This window comes from Peromyscus leucopus, chromosome 1, assembly GCF_004664715.2.
Source record: "Peromyscus leucopus breed LL Stock chromosome 1, UCI_PerLeu_2.1, whole genome shotgun sequence".
NCBI lineage: Eukaryota > Metazoa > Chordata > Mammalia > Rodentia > Cricetidae > Peromyscus > Peromyscus leucopus.
In genome coordinates this window covers 12350582-12362844 of record NC_051063.1, presented here as the reverse complement: position 1 = coordinate 12362844, position 12263 = coordinate 12350582, and the positions used below count along the sequence as shown (strand labels likewise).

Here is a 12263-nt window from a genome sequence, read left to right as displayed (position 1 = left end):
CAGCAAAAGCATGTATGAAAATGTCACGGATGCTAGGTAGACATAAAATTTTTTTTTTTTTTTGTTTTTCGAGACAGGGTTTCTCTGCGTAGTTTTGCGCCTTTCCTGGAGCTCACTAGGTAGCCCAGGCTGGCCTCGAACTCACAGAGATCCGCCTGGCTCTGCTTCCCGAGTGCTGGGAGTGCTGGGATTAAAGGCGTGCGCCACCACCGCCCATTCTGAGGTACATACTATTGATTATTTCTCATTTTCCTCTCATTGACACCAACTATCTTTTCTGAATTTTGAATTGGATTTAATGTCAAAAATACACAAACATAAATTATTCAGTAACAAAACCAGCATTCTGGATGTAATACAAAAATTAGTCATTGATACTCAAGCATAAACAGTACTTTATTAACAATAAAATTGTAACACAATAACTTAGTAGCAACAAATCCAATAATGTAACAATTTAAGGACAAAGCAAATTAACAGGCATTGCTTCAGCTCACACTAGTGATCTCCTTTCAACAGGAAAAGCTACTAGGCTAGTGGTTCTGGCCGGGTCTGCACAGCACAGGAATACAGACTTGGCGCCAAAAATAAAATAAAACAAAACAACAACAACAAAAAACTATGTGTAAAGCCCACTTCAAATCACTGACTAACATCTCTCCAGGATAGGGCTAAAGTGCTACCAGTGTTGAGAACTGCAGGTCTAAAGAAATGGACAGGAACAAGAATATCCTCAAACCAAAAATCAATACACTAACCAGATCATTCCTTTCCTGTTATCTCAGAAAAGCAGAGGAGGAGCAGGCATCTAGTTCTTACTGCTCTTTATCCAGTTTTCGGCTGCATCCACTGCCTCTAGTATTTTAATAAACAGCAAATACTGTTTTAACTTTACAAAGTTAAAACAAGCTACCCAAATGGAAATTCTCACTAGTTTAAATTTCACACTCTTTTAAAACAATATGAAAACAATCTCACATTTTAATTTTGCATAGATACTCAAGTCTATTTGTTCAACCAAGAGGAGCCAATAAGATGTACTAGAAAGTATTTTATTAGCATCAGTTATATAAACTATAACCATTCCATGTACCACAAATAAGCTTTCAAGTGCAGAGGAACATTTGACACAGCAAGAGAGGAGGGCTGAGTGCTTCCTCTCAAGCTGCCAACACCCCCCTTTCCAAGAAAAGCATCTTCAAAGGTAGAGTGTGAACAAAACTCTTTTCATTAAAAATGCACACACGAAGTATGTTGCCTTCAGTTATACTATATCCTTAACAAATCTCCATTAGGATATTCAGTAGTAATTACAAGTATTTAGACTGAAAACTCTTCCTCATTTTCCAGGTTTGACAACAGTAGCATGTCAAGTATGGAAAAAAACCCATTTCCTTTAGTTCTCCTCTGATTCAAAGAATCCTGCTTCTTCAGCTCCTCCTGTCAGGACTCCATGTCAATCTCAACTACTTCATTCTTGTCCTGAAGTGTTTCCGTCAGGCTGTCTGCAATCACATCTTCAAGAGCGGCCACATCAATAGGTGGTAGAGGGTTTCTCCAGTACTGGAATGTATTATACTGCCAAAACTCTTCACTGGGCTTTAAGGAAAAGAGAAAGAGAAAATGTATAACCGGCTTAGAAAACACCACCACACACATACCCCTTAGGAAATAACTGAACACACACACAGAAAACAAATTGCCTTCTTTCAGTTGGGCAGGCTGACATGCCCAGAATCACAGCACTGAGAAGCCTGAGTGGAGAACTGTACATTTAAGGCGATCCTGGACTACCCTCAAAAACAAAAAGATAGTTATGTGTTTTTTTGTTTATACTCATTTATTTAGGGATGGCACATACCATGATAGCGATCAGAGGACAACTTTTAGGAGACAGTACTCAAGTCCTCAGGCTTGGCAGCAAGTGCCTTTACCTGCTAAGACATCTTGCCACTCCAATAACTACTTTTTAAATTCCTTGTTTGAAAAATAACCCCAAATATATTTTATATACTCTTTTTCGTTTTCAACAAAAAGTTTTAATTTTTGATAAACCACTTCACATACCCAAATCAAATCTGTGGGTTTGTATCTGCTAATAGTTTAATTTAAAAAAATTTCCTTCAATAGCATCTTTTCAAAGAAATGTAATGCTTTAAAATTTTTATTTATATGTATGGATATTTTGCCTTAATGTATGGCTGTGCACCAAGAATGTAGTGCCTGAGGAAGCCAGAAGAGGGCACCAGATCCCCTGAGACTGGAGTTACAGACTGTTGTGAGCCACGATGTGGGTTTGAGGAATTACACCCTGGTCCTCTGGAAAAGCAGCCAGTGTTAAGTTTCAATGAGAAATAAGCGACTTAAAATATATATACACCTTTATAATCCACTTTTGTTTTTTTTTTCCCTGACGTTTAGTACTGAGACTAACATAGAGGCCAAAATATTTCAGGACTCCTGTGAAGTTTAGAATATAAACCTGATAAAGAGAAGAACACAGAATTGACAATTGGTATGACTGACAAATAGATCTATCTACCAAGCCAGATGAGTGGTGATCCCTTAAACATTAAGCAGTTTACCATAAATAATTACAAAATTACTTTAATTAGTAAGGTTAAAAGTGGCACAGCATCTTCAAAATACTCCATGCAAAGAGGGCAGCACTGGAGTCCCACAGGCTGACGGGTAACAATTCTAACCTGAATGCCCTTACCAGATCAATGCCTCACACACTACAGCAACTCCATCCACTGGGAATGACAATCACATGTACTTACTGTTCCAATTTTTTAAAAAAAGAAAAACAATTGAAATTAACTTTGATCTTACTTAACCCAATGTAACTAAACTACTGTTTCAGCATGTGTTCAACATTTCAAAACTTAGTGGTGTATACATTCTTTTCAAAATGAAGAATGCACGGTACACTTGCAGTACTATACAAAAGTGGCCACACATCGATCCTCGGGGCCACATGACAGTGGAGACAGGGGAAGCAGTCACACTGTGGTCACCCTCTTAGACTGGAAGGCAGAAAGAATTAGTCTTTTGGGAATTTCTTAATATTGGGCTAAAGACACAATAAAGTCAAGACATAGGGCTGGTGAGATGGCTCAGCAGATAACCCAATACATGTGGGTTTGTGCCTCACAAACACAAAAAACTTTTAAAAGGATGTATCCAAAAAAATTCCACTTTAATAATAAGCAAATGGGGTCAAAACAGTTACCCTCTAGTTCTCATTAGAAACAGGAATTAGGATCTTTGTGAGAATTAAAAATTAGCATAGTAAATGCTCACTATTGCTAGGTATCACATATCTTCAAATGAATGTCATTAACTCTCACTAGTAAAACATTTCTGTTACTGGACAGTACTATGCAATATTGGCTAAGCAACTGATCTGAGTAAAATTACAGTTATTAAAGATATATTTTATATATAACATATATGCACTTTTGGCTTCTTCTTAAGTATACATGTGCATTAAACTATCCCCTCTCTATATACCCATCTAAGTTGTGTATCCTAAAGCTTGGCAACACAAAGTAGATACTATTACTGTGCCTGGAAAGAATGCATCTGTGCTAGCATTTCCTACCTGAAACGACAAGGTTAGGGCAAGGATTTAACACCTAATCTGAGCAAGAAGACATCAGGCCAACACTGATGTCAGTGTGCTTTATGTTATATCATTTTCTCCTGGATGATAAGCTTAAAACAAAACCTTGTCTTTGGAGGCAAGAGAGATTGAGAATTTGTATCTTCTCATACATCTATAGAAGAGAAGGAACTTAAGAGCAGACCTACCTACCAGAACATTCCTGGGCTTCACAGGGTAAAACCTGCCAAATCCAGCCAGTGTGTGAGGCAAGACCCAATTGTGTCTATCGGAGTTAAAGAAGGTGCTGTGCCAGCTTGTTAAAAGCTCCCCTTGGCCAACTCTTCACTCTATCCCTCATGAGTCGGACATAGAGACAGACTACACCCACATTGCACACAGTATATTCAGGTAGGAAAGAAAATCTGCATATTGCCAGCTTGCCAAAGGTGGTCTGGAGAGGAAGGTTTCACCCCAGGCAGCACCTGTCTCTAGCCAACAGTCGTGGAAGACTACGTGGAAGATTATGACTGTTTTAAGGAAGCGGGTTTTGAATTTCTACCAGCAATCTAACCAAAGCCTAAATAAGGTCATGTTAAATTATGTATTTACAATTTGCAACTTCACCTAGAAACAGTCACCACAGCATTGAAAGATAATATCTCCCCACACTTTTAACCCTAGCACTCGGGAGGCAGAGACAGGCAGATCTCTGAGTTAGAGGCTAGCCTGGTCCAGGACCACAAGGGCTAAACAGAGAAACCCTGTCTTTCTCACAAGAAACAATGGCAAAACAAACAAACAAACAAACAAAAACCTCGATTATTTATTTATTTTTGGCATGATTTTGTCATAAAATGCTTAAGACACCAGACCAGAGGAAGACATTGGGAAGATGCCTTCCAAGGTGGTTGAGGTGGGTTTGCCAAGGTCTGAGGGTTACACTTGCCAATCACCCCAAGTTCCATCAATTTATACCAGAACTGCTTTAAAGAAGGCTCGGGAGTTCCTAAGTCAGGTCAAGGCTGGGCGGCACATATACAATATGGGTTATAAACTCTTTGCAGCCTTAGCTGTCCTGGAACTCCTGTAGACCAGGCTGGCCTCGAACTCAAGAGATCCGAACGCCTCTGCCTCCGGAGTTCTGGGATTAAAAGTGTGCACCACCACCACCGCTGGGCAACCCTGACCTTTTATCTTAAACCAAATTTTAAAAGCCTACTCTTTTTACACTTACAATATATCAATTTGGATAAGTTGCATTTCTAGTATTTTTTTTTTCTGGATCACATGGCTAGCGGCTGCCAAAACAGACGGCGGGGAGCAAAGTGATTCCCAACGACCCTCTCTCATAGGACTGAACATTGAGTTAACGGGCCCTCTTAAGACCGGACGACAGCCCTTCCCTCCTGCCAAGACCAGCACCATGCTCGATGAATTGATAGATCTACTGGAAAACGCTACGAGTTCGACAATAAGCGCCGTTACACTAAACGCTCCTCTCCCATTTGCCACTGAGCTGACCCTCTAGAGGGCCAAGCACGGGCTTTACCACTCGGTCCAGCCCCTCGAGTGGGCCGGACTTCCGCAACCCGGGACCCGGCTCCCGGCTTGTGCGGGGCGGACCTACCTGGGCGTGCGCCCCGTCGGCTGCGCTGTCCGCGCTCCCCACTCCGTCGCCGCCGCCGCCGCCCGAAGCTCGGCTGACCCGGGGTTCCTCCTGCTCGCCCGGAGGTGGCTCCCCCGGCTCCAGGCCGCGGCCCTGCCGCTCCTGGCCGCCGTCCCCGCCCCCGCGTCGTTTGCGGGGCGCAGCCGCCGGCTCCGCCATGGTCCCCGCGTCCCCCTGGCGTTTGCGGGGCCGCACCGACCCCGACGGCGGGACCCAGAGCGGCGGCTCCTCGGGGAAGTCGCTGAGCAAGAGCCGCTTCCAAGGCACGCGGAACGTGAGCGGCTCGGCCGCACGCCGCTTGGCCATGGGCCGGGGAGGAGCGGCACGCGGGTGGCTACGGGAGGGCGGAGGGCGGGGCGGAGCGGAGCGGAGCTGCGGGCTAGGGCGCCCGGGACGTTGGGGGAGACGCAGCGAGGCGCCCGAGATTCGAACCTGCGCCTCAATGCGCGCGCAGTCGAGCCGGTCCAACGCGGCCGCTGGTTGGTGTAGGCTCACGGCTTGCGTTCCCGAGCGCCCTTGCGGCCGGAAGTACGCGGCTCGAGGGGCGGGGCGTAGGGGGGTGTGGCTGGTAGGAAGCGGGGCGTGGGCGGGGCCTGGCGAGGCGTGGTACCCTGGCGGCCCCGTCGGCACCTGCACTGGTATTCGCATTCTCGAGGGCGCTCCCTTGTTCCTAAACGGTCCCGGAGGCAAGGACACGGGCGGGAGCGGCTGAGAAACCCCGCGGCCTCAGAAGTCCAGCTGGGGAGCGGGCTGGGGCCCTTTCACTTTTTGAATCGAGTGCAGCCGAAGTGTCTGCTTAGCCCAACCTCCCCCTCCCCTCCCTGCTTACCCTGCAGTAGCCCGGCGGATTCCAAGACCAGTGGGTGGCATCTGGCGGAGAGAAATGCAAACCATGATGAGTTTGCTTCAGCTTGTATTTGATGATAAAAGCAGTAATTAGGGTCCAAGGCCATAACTCAATGGTAGAGTGCTTGCCTACCATGCCAAGGCTGTAGGTTCAATCCCTAATGCTGTAAGGAGAGGAAAGGGGGGAAAGTAGTAACCAAACAAAACTAAGGGAAATAAAGCCATCTGTACCCCGAAGGAACACTCTTCCAGAGCAAAAGAGCATGCAAGGAAGATTCTGTTTTAGCTCTAGGTACTGAGAATATTAACTACTTTAAAAGAAGGAAATGGCCGGGCGGTGGTGGCACACGCCTTTAATCCTAGCACTCAGGAGGCAGAGGCAGGCGGATCTCTGAGTTTGAGGCCAGCCTGGGCTACCAAGTGAGTTCCAGGAAAGGCGCAAAGCTACACAGAGAAACCCTGTCTCAAAAAACCAAAATAAATAAATAAATAAAATAAAATAAAAGAAGGAAATGTGTATGGGTATATTTATGTATGTGTACCACGTGCATGCTTAACCATCTGTGTTTAGAGGTGTACTCTAGAAGGTTGTGGGAGGACTGCAAGTATTAACAAGCACAGACAGTAGTGTATCAGGAAGTTTAACCATAGCTTTTCTGATTGATCTCTCCAATTGCTGTTTGCAGTTGATAATTCTTCCCCTTGGAACAAATGAAAAGTTGGCCATTTTCAAACTAATGACACAGAGCACACATGAAAGAGTATTCTGACGCCGCATCTGCATGGTGTGTCACACCCGCTTCAGGGCGCCTTGACTCTACCTGCCAAGGCCTGAGTGCTGTATCATTACCAAAGAATTTAGTCCTTCCGATGATGATTTATTCTGCGTAGACCCTGCTCCAAAACGATAGAGGAGTGTGGGCACGTGGCTCGTGCCTTGCCCCCCAAATTGTGAGAGTTAGCATATGTACACAAGGTAGTAGAAAGAACGCACTTGGCTAAACCGCAAAAACATGCGAGTTGCCTAGCCCAGTTTCAGAAACAGCACAGTACCAGAAGGGCTAAAGAGCATCTTGTATACCTCCCCACTGGCACCTCCTCTTTTCTGTGCTCAAGTAGTCTTGTTTCAGCCTTTGAGATATTTATTACTTCTACATTATTTCCCTATCTAGCCACTCACCTATATATATATATTTGTAAAACGTTTTTGGTTTTGCTGATATTTTAAGATTTATTGAGGTCTAACTGACATAGTAAACTGCTTATATTTGAAACGTGACATTTTGCCACTACATGTGCCTGTGAGAACACACATAATAGTGTACATATCCATCACCTTATACATCTTTACCTTGCCTTTCTGTAATCTCTCCCACGTGACCCCCTTTACATCCCTAAGTATCAGATTTGCTTTCTATCATCTACTTGGCATAGTCTCTATTTTATATAAATGAAATAATGCAATATATACATTTGTTTGTCTTTTCCCCCTTCACATAAGTATTTTAAGATCCATGTTATGTGTTCTTTACTTTTTATTGACAACTAGTATTTCACTGCATGAGAATGTTTATTCATTTGTGGATGGGTTAATTACTTTCAGTGAGAGTTATTATGAATAAAGCTGCTAAGAACATTGGTCAAAAAAAAACTTTGTATTGACAAAGGCTGATTCTTAAAAAGTGTTTTCTGCAGTTTAAAGTTTGTTTGCTTTAGCATGGGAAGGCTGTTGTTTATTATTTTATTTTCTTTACATCCTCACCAGCAAATATGGCTGAGCTGGTGGATCTGAAATGGATCTCATGTGACCTCAATTTGCATCTTATATTCAGTATAGTTGGACATCTTTTTTTGTATTTACAGATTTTCTTTTTTGGTTGCAGAAACCCATGTTATATTTAATGGTGTTCTTTGCTAAACAAATTCTGACTTAAATGTGGATCAGAATGATGAGTCCTGTTTTCTTGTATAATATTAGCGGGACCAGTCTTAATATTATACATCCCAGGGGCTTAGGAGAGAGAACTACTAATGGCAAGGACTATTTTCAGGAAATAGAATCTCAGCACACCGAGCTCTATAGTCCACTTGCTTAATTCCTCTGGCATAACATCCTTTATACAAAACTTCAGTTCTGTTCTCATGTCTAGCTCCTTTCTTGCCTGATTTCTCTTTATATTTATCTACTTTATATCTATATTTAGATTCTCTAAGTTCTATCTTAATTCTCTTGTCTTAACTCTGCCTCATCTAGGTCCTTTTCTTCTTGTTCTTACCTAGCTAGTACTTCCCTATCTGGCTCTTCCTCATCTTCCATCTCATTCCTCTAGTACTCTCTTCTAGCTCTACAACCTAGTTCTTCCCCATCTCAGTTTGTTCCTCTCAAGTTCTTACCCGTCTAGTTCTTCTATTCTCTTTCCTCTTCTCCGTCCTGTGCCCTGGAAGTCCCAGTATAAAAAGGGAGGGTCCGAGCTAAGTTGTGTAAAGCTATTACTTAACATCCACCTCTCCTAGGCGGTGTCTCCTTGTGGAATTTACCTTAAGTCAGGAGACTGACCTGTAGGTTGTTATCACTGTTAGTCCTCGGAAGTTGGGCGACCACCTGGGCGGTGTCTCCCTTTGTCCTTGAAAGTGGCTAGGGGAGATATCTGATTCCAGAGAAAGCCTTTCCTGAGGCTGTTCTCCAAATAACCTGGAATGTGTATGTCCAGAAAGTGATCAGTCCACATTGTTAGCCCTTCTTAGGGAAAAATCAATTGGGAAAACTATGAAGGCACACATGATTTTTATAACAGAATACAGCTGATATATAACAAGCCAAGTAACACCAAAAACTCCTTGGGATTTGCCTGCTTCTGGAGGAATTCCCTGATCCCTCCAGGTAGTGACTTTGCCATAACTAGCTGAGTTCTTACGATATATTCCTGCGGCCTGCAGCACTGTTTTTCCTGTTGGTTTTGGTCTGCTGTAAGGGGTCGGTCCTTCTGCCACCTCTGCCTCAAAACCTACGCTTGAACTCGAGTACCTGCTTGGCCCAGTGTGGATGGCTAGATGTTGGTTAAAGCTGTGTTGCCTCTTTAGTTCTCTTTAAAAACTAGACAGGGTGTCCTTTTTTCTGGTTTGTGAGAACCTTTTTATTTAGTACTCTAGAAAATATCCCCTATGGTAATAGCTGGTGTTAAAAATACTGACTTCTACCAATTTGTGTCTTATATTTTCATTGTATGGTATATTACTTCTAATTTATTTTTGAGACAGGGTTTCAATATGTACCCATGGCTGGCCTTGAGCTCTCTAAATAGACCAGGCTAGCCTCAAATTCATAGATCCATCTATCTTTGCCTAATGCGAACTGGGATTAAAGGTGTGTATTACCAATTCCAATCTTAATTCTATTGTTATGTTGCATTCATTACATTTATTGTGTTTGCACATGTCAGAACACACAAGTGGTGGTCAGAGAACAATCTGAAAGTCAGTTCTCTCCTTCCATCTTGTGGGTCCCAGGAATAAATTTAAGATGGTCAGGACTAGCGGCAAGTGCCTTAACCCATGGAGCCATCTCGTTGGCCCTACCATGGCTTAATTTTATTGTAGCAAAAATAGATCTGCCACGGCTGTTTTAGTTTGTATATTGTTTTGTCTAAACATTTTACAGTGTCTTGTTTTTCTTTCCATACTTAAGACTTTCATTCACTTGTGTCAATTGTGTGTGTGTGTTTATGCTGGGGACTCGGTACATTCTGTTCTCATATGAGACAGTTGTCACTGTTCACTGTTCTGAGGTTCCTACTCCATTCTTTCCTAAACTTACAGCATTGGGTACTCTCTATTCAGCTCAACTATTCTATTTGCAGATGTGTCTCAATAAATGGTATCTACTTGTTTACAGCTTTATATGCAGGTTTGACAGGGCCAGCAAAACATCTTAATGGATAAAAATGTTTACTTCCAAGCTAAACCTGAGTTCAATCCCTGTAACACATATGGTGGAATGACAACTGACTTCAGCAAGGTGTTCTCTGATCCATTCCAAGTGTGCAAGTTCATACACACACACACACACACACACACACACACACACACACACACACACTGGTGTTGTGTCTATTATTAAGAGATTTTGACAGCAATAGAGCAATCCTTGACTACTTTCTGGATTGCCTGTAGGACAATCAGCCCCTGGCTCTTCCATATTAAACCACCTATAGCATTTCCCTTTGGGGGCTTTTGAATTACAGTGGATTATAGATCAGTTTGGGGGAAATTTTTATCTTTACAATATCAAGCCTACTCCTACTCAGGAGTATTCAAGCTCTAGTTAGATTTTTAAATGCCCTTCATTAAAATGTTGTAGTTACCATGATAGAAAGCTTCTACCTTTTGACCAGGTTTAACTTTATAACTTTGGCATAATATCTTTGTTGCCCATAACTAACATCTCTACAAGACCTTGCAAGTAGTACTTGCTGTCATTTTGCCCTCAGTTGGACCAATCTTCTTAGTCAAGGAATGTGTCCACTTAATCCAAGTTGTCATAATGCTTTCTTAGTGCTGGTGGAGCCTAAAATCGAGTATAGTCTCTCCAATTGTTTATTTGAGCTTTTGAGACATGTTCTCATTCTTGTACCCAGGGTCACCTTAGTATTGTAAAGGAGGTGCTAGGATTGTGGCACACAACAGGCTCAACTGTTTTTTTTTTGTTTTTTTTTTTTTTTTTTTTTTTTTTTTTTTTTCCAATACTAACATTCAAGCTGCAATTCTCCCAATTCTCCTGCTTCAGCTACAGTCTACAATTTCTGGTATGTTGTTTTCATTTTCTTGAAGTTTAAAATGCTTCTGAATTTTTCTTTTATTTTTTTTCCTGACTTATATTAAATAATAAGCTATTTTTAATTTCATTTCAACCCCTTGGAACTTTAGCTGCACCTCTCTGCATTAATATTCAATGGTTCCTCTAAGGTTAATATTCATCTTGAACTGATTTTCAGAGTCTGTGTTTAAACTTTGTATTGCTTGTGTAAAACATAACCGACGCACAGCCTGTTTTTGTACTGGCCCAATAGTGTCTTCTACCATTCTGCCTCTCCCATAGTTTGGTATAAAATGCAGTCTGGGGCTGGCCAGGTAGCTCAGCAGGTTACGGTGCATGCCACCACTGGCAACCTGAGTTCAGGCCTTGGGCCTGTATATGGTAGAAAAAACCCACTGAGTAGTCCCCTGACACTGAGCTCCACAGTGTGGCTGGCAAGTTTACACACAGTGAACAGATGTAACAAAAATAAAATGTATCCTGGTTTATCTTTTCAGTAATGAACCAGACGTTGGTTTTTAATAACCCCTCTCCCTCGTTTTATTGGTAAAGAAGGAATACATTCTTAAGAATTTTTTTTTTGTTTGTTTTGTTTGAGAGTTTCACTATTTCATGCAGACTGTCCTCCAGCCCCTGGATTCAGGCGATTAGTCCTTCTACCTCTGCTTTTCCCACTGCTGGAGCTACCAGCAGGAGCCTCTGCACATGACTTGATTCTGCTTATCATTAAGCATGTCTGTTGCAGACTTCCAAGAACCTTACAAAGTAGTTTTAAATGGTTGGCTTTTATGTTTTGTTTTGCAGACCTTGTACAGATACCAGTTTTTAAGATGTTGAAACCCATTACCAATTGAACAGGTAATCCTCTCCTGAGCATCGAATCCTGGTCAACTTCTCAATGTATCCAACTCTGGTCACCATATTGAAAAGTGCAGCTCACACTTGCTACTCCTGTCTCCCACACTAGAAATGAGTTTCTGGTAATTAGGGCTCTTTTAAAGAGTTGTGGTGTTTTTAGTTTTTGAAATTATATTACTTCCTCCCTTTCTTATCCTCTTTCCCCTTAGTCTTTCAAATTCATGGCTGTTTTATGTCTGTGTATATTCCTAAATATATAAGTAAATCTGCTCAGTCTGTATGTTATTTATACATGTATGTATGCTTGTACAATACCATTTGGTATTGTGTAACCAACTGGTGTGTTCTTCTCCGGGGAAGACTATTTTCCTGATCTCAACATTCCTTAGTTGCCTGTAGGTTTGTTTGTTTTTTGTTTTTTAACTAGGGTTGAGGCCTTGTGAACTTTCCCCCTCCCATGTTAACATGTC

General features: G+C 42.3%; 1 protein-coding gene across 1 annotated transcript; it reads right to left on the bottom strand.

The window, feature by feature from the left end:
• Nucleotides 1-375: 375 nt before the first annotated feature.
• C1H9orf40 (chromosome 1 C9orf40 homolog) lies at nt 376-5779 on the bottom strand. The gene is made up of 2 exons (XM_028874897.2): nt 5238-5779; nt 376-1599 (listed from the first exon to the last, which is right to left on the bottom strand). Exons 1-2 carry the CDS (start codon nt 5580-5582, stop codon nt 1444-1446), a joined length of 501 nt encoding a protein of 166 aa, XP_028730730.1. The 5' UTR covers nt 5583-5779; the 3' UTR covers nt 376-1443.
• Between the last annotated feature and the right edge of the window lie 6484 nt (nt 5780-12263).

Excerpts from the sequence above, each read along its gene's own strand:
- C1H9orf40 (XM_028874897.2), bottom strand. The coding sequence starts at position 5,582 with ATGGCCAAGCGGCGTGCGGCCGAGCCGCTCACGTTCCGCGTGCCTTGG. Across the intron at positions 1,600-5,237 it reads CCGACGGGGCGCACGCCCAG|CCCAGTGAAGAGTTTTGGCA; the intron begins GTAGGTCCGCCC and ends TTTTCCTTAAAG.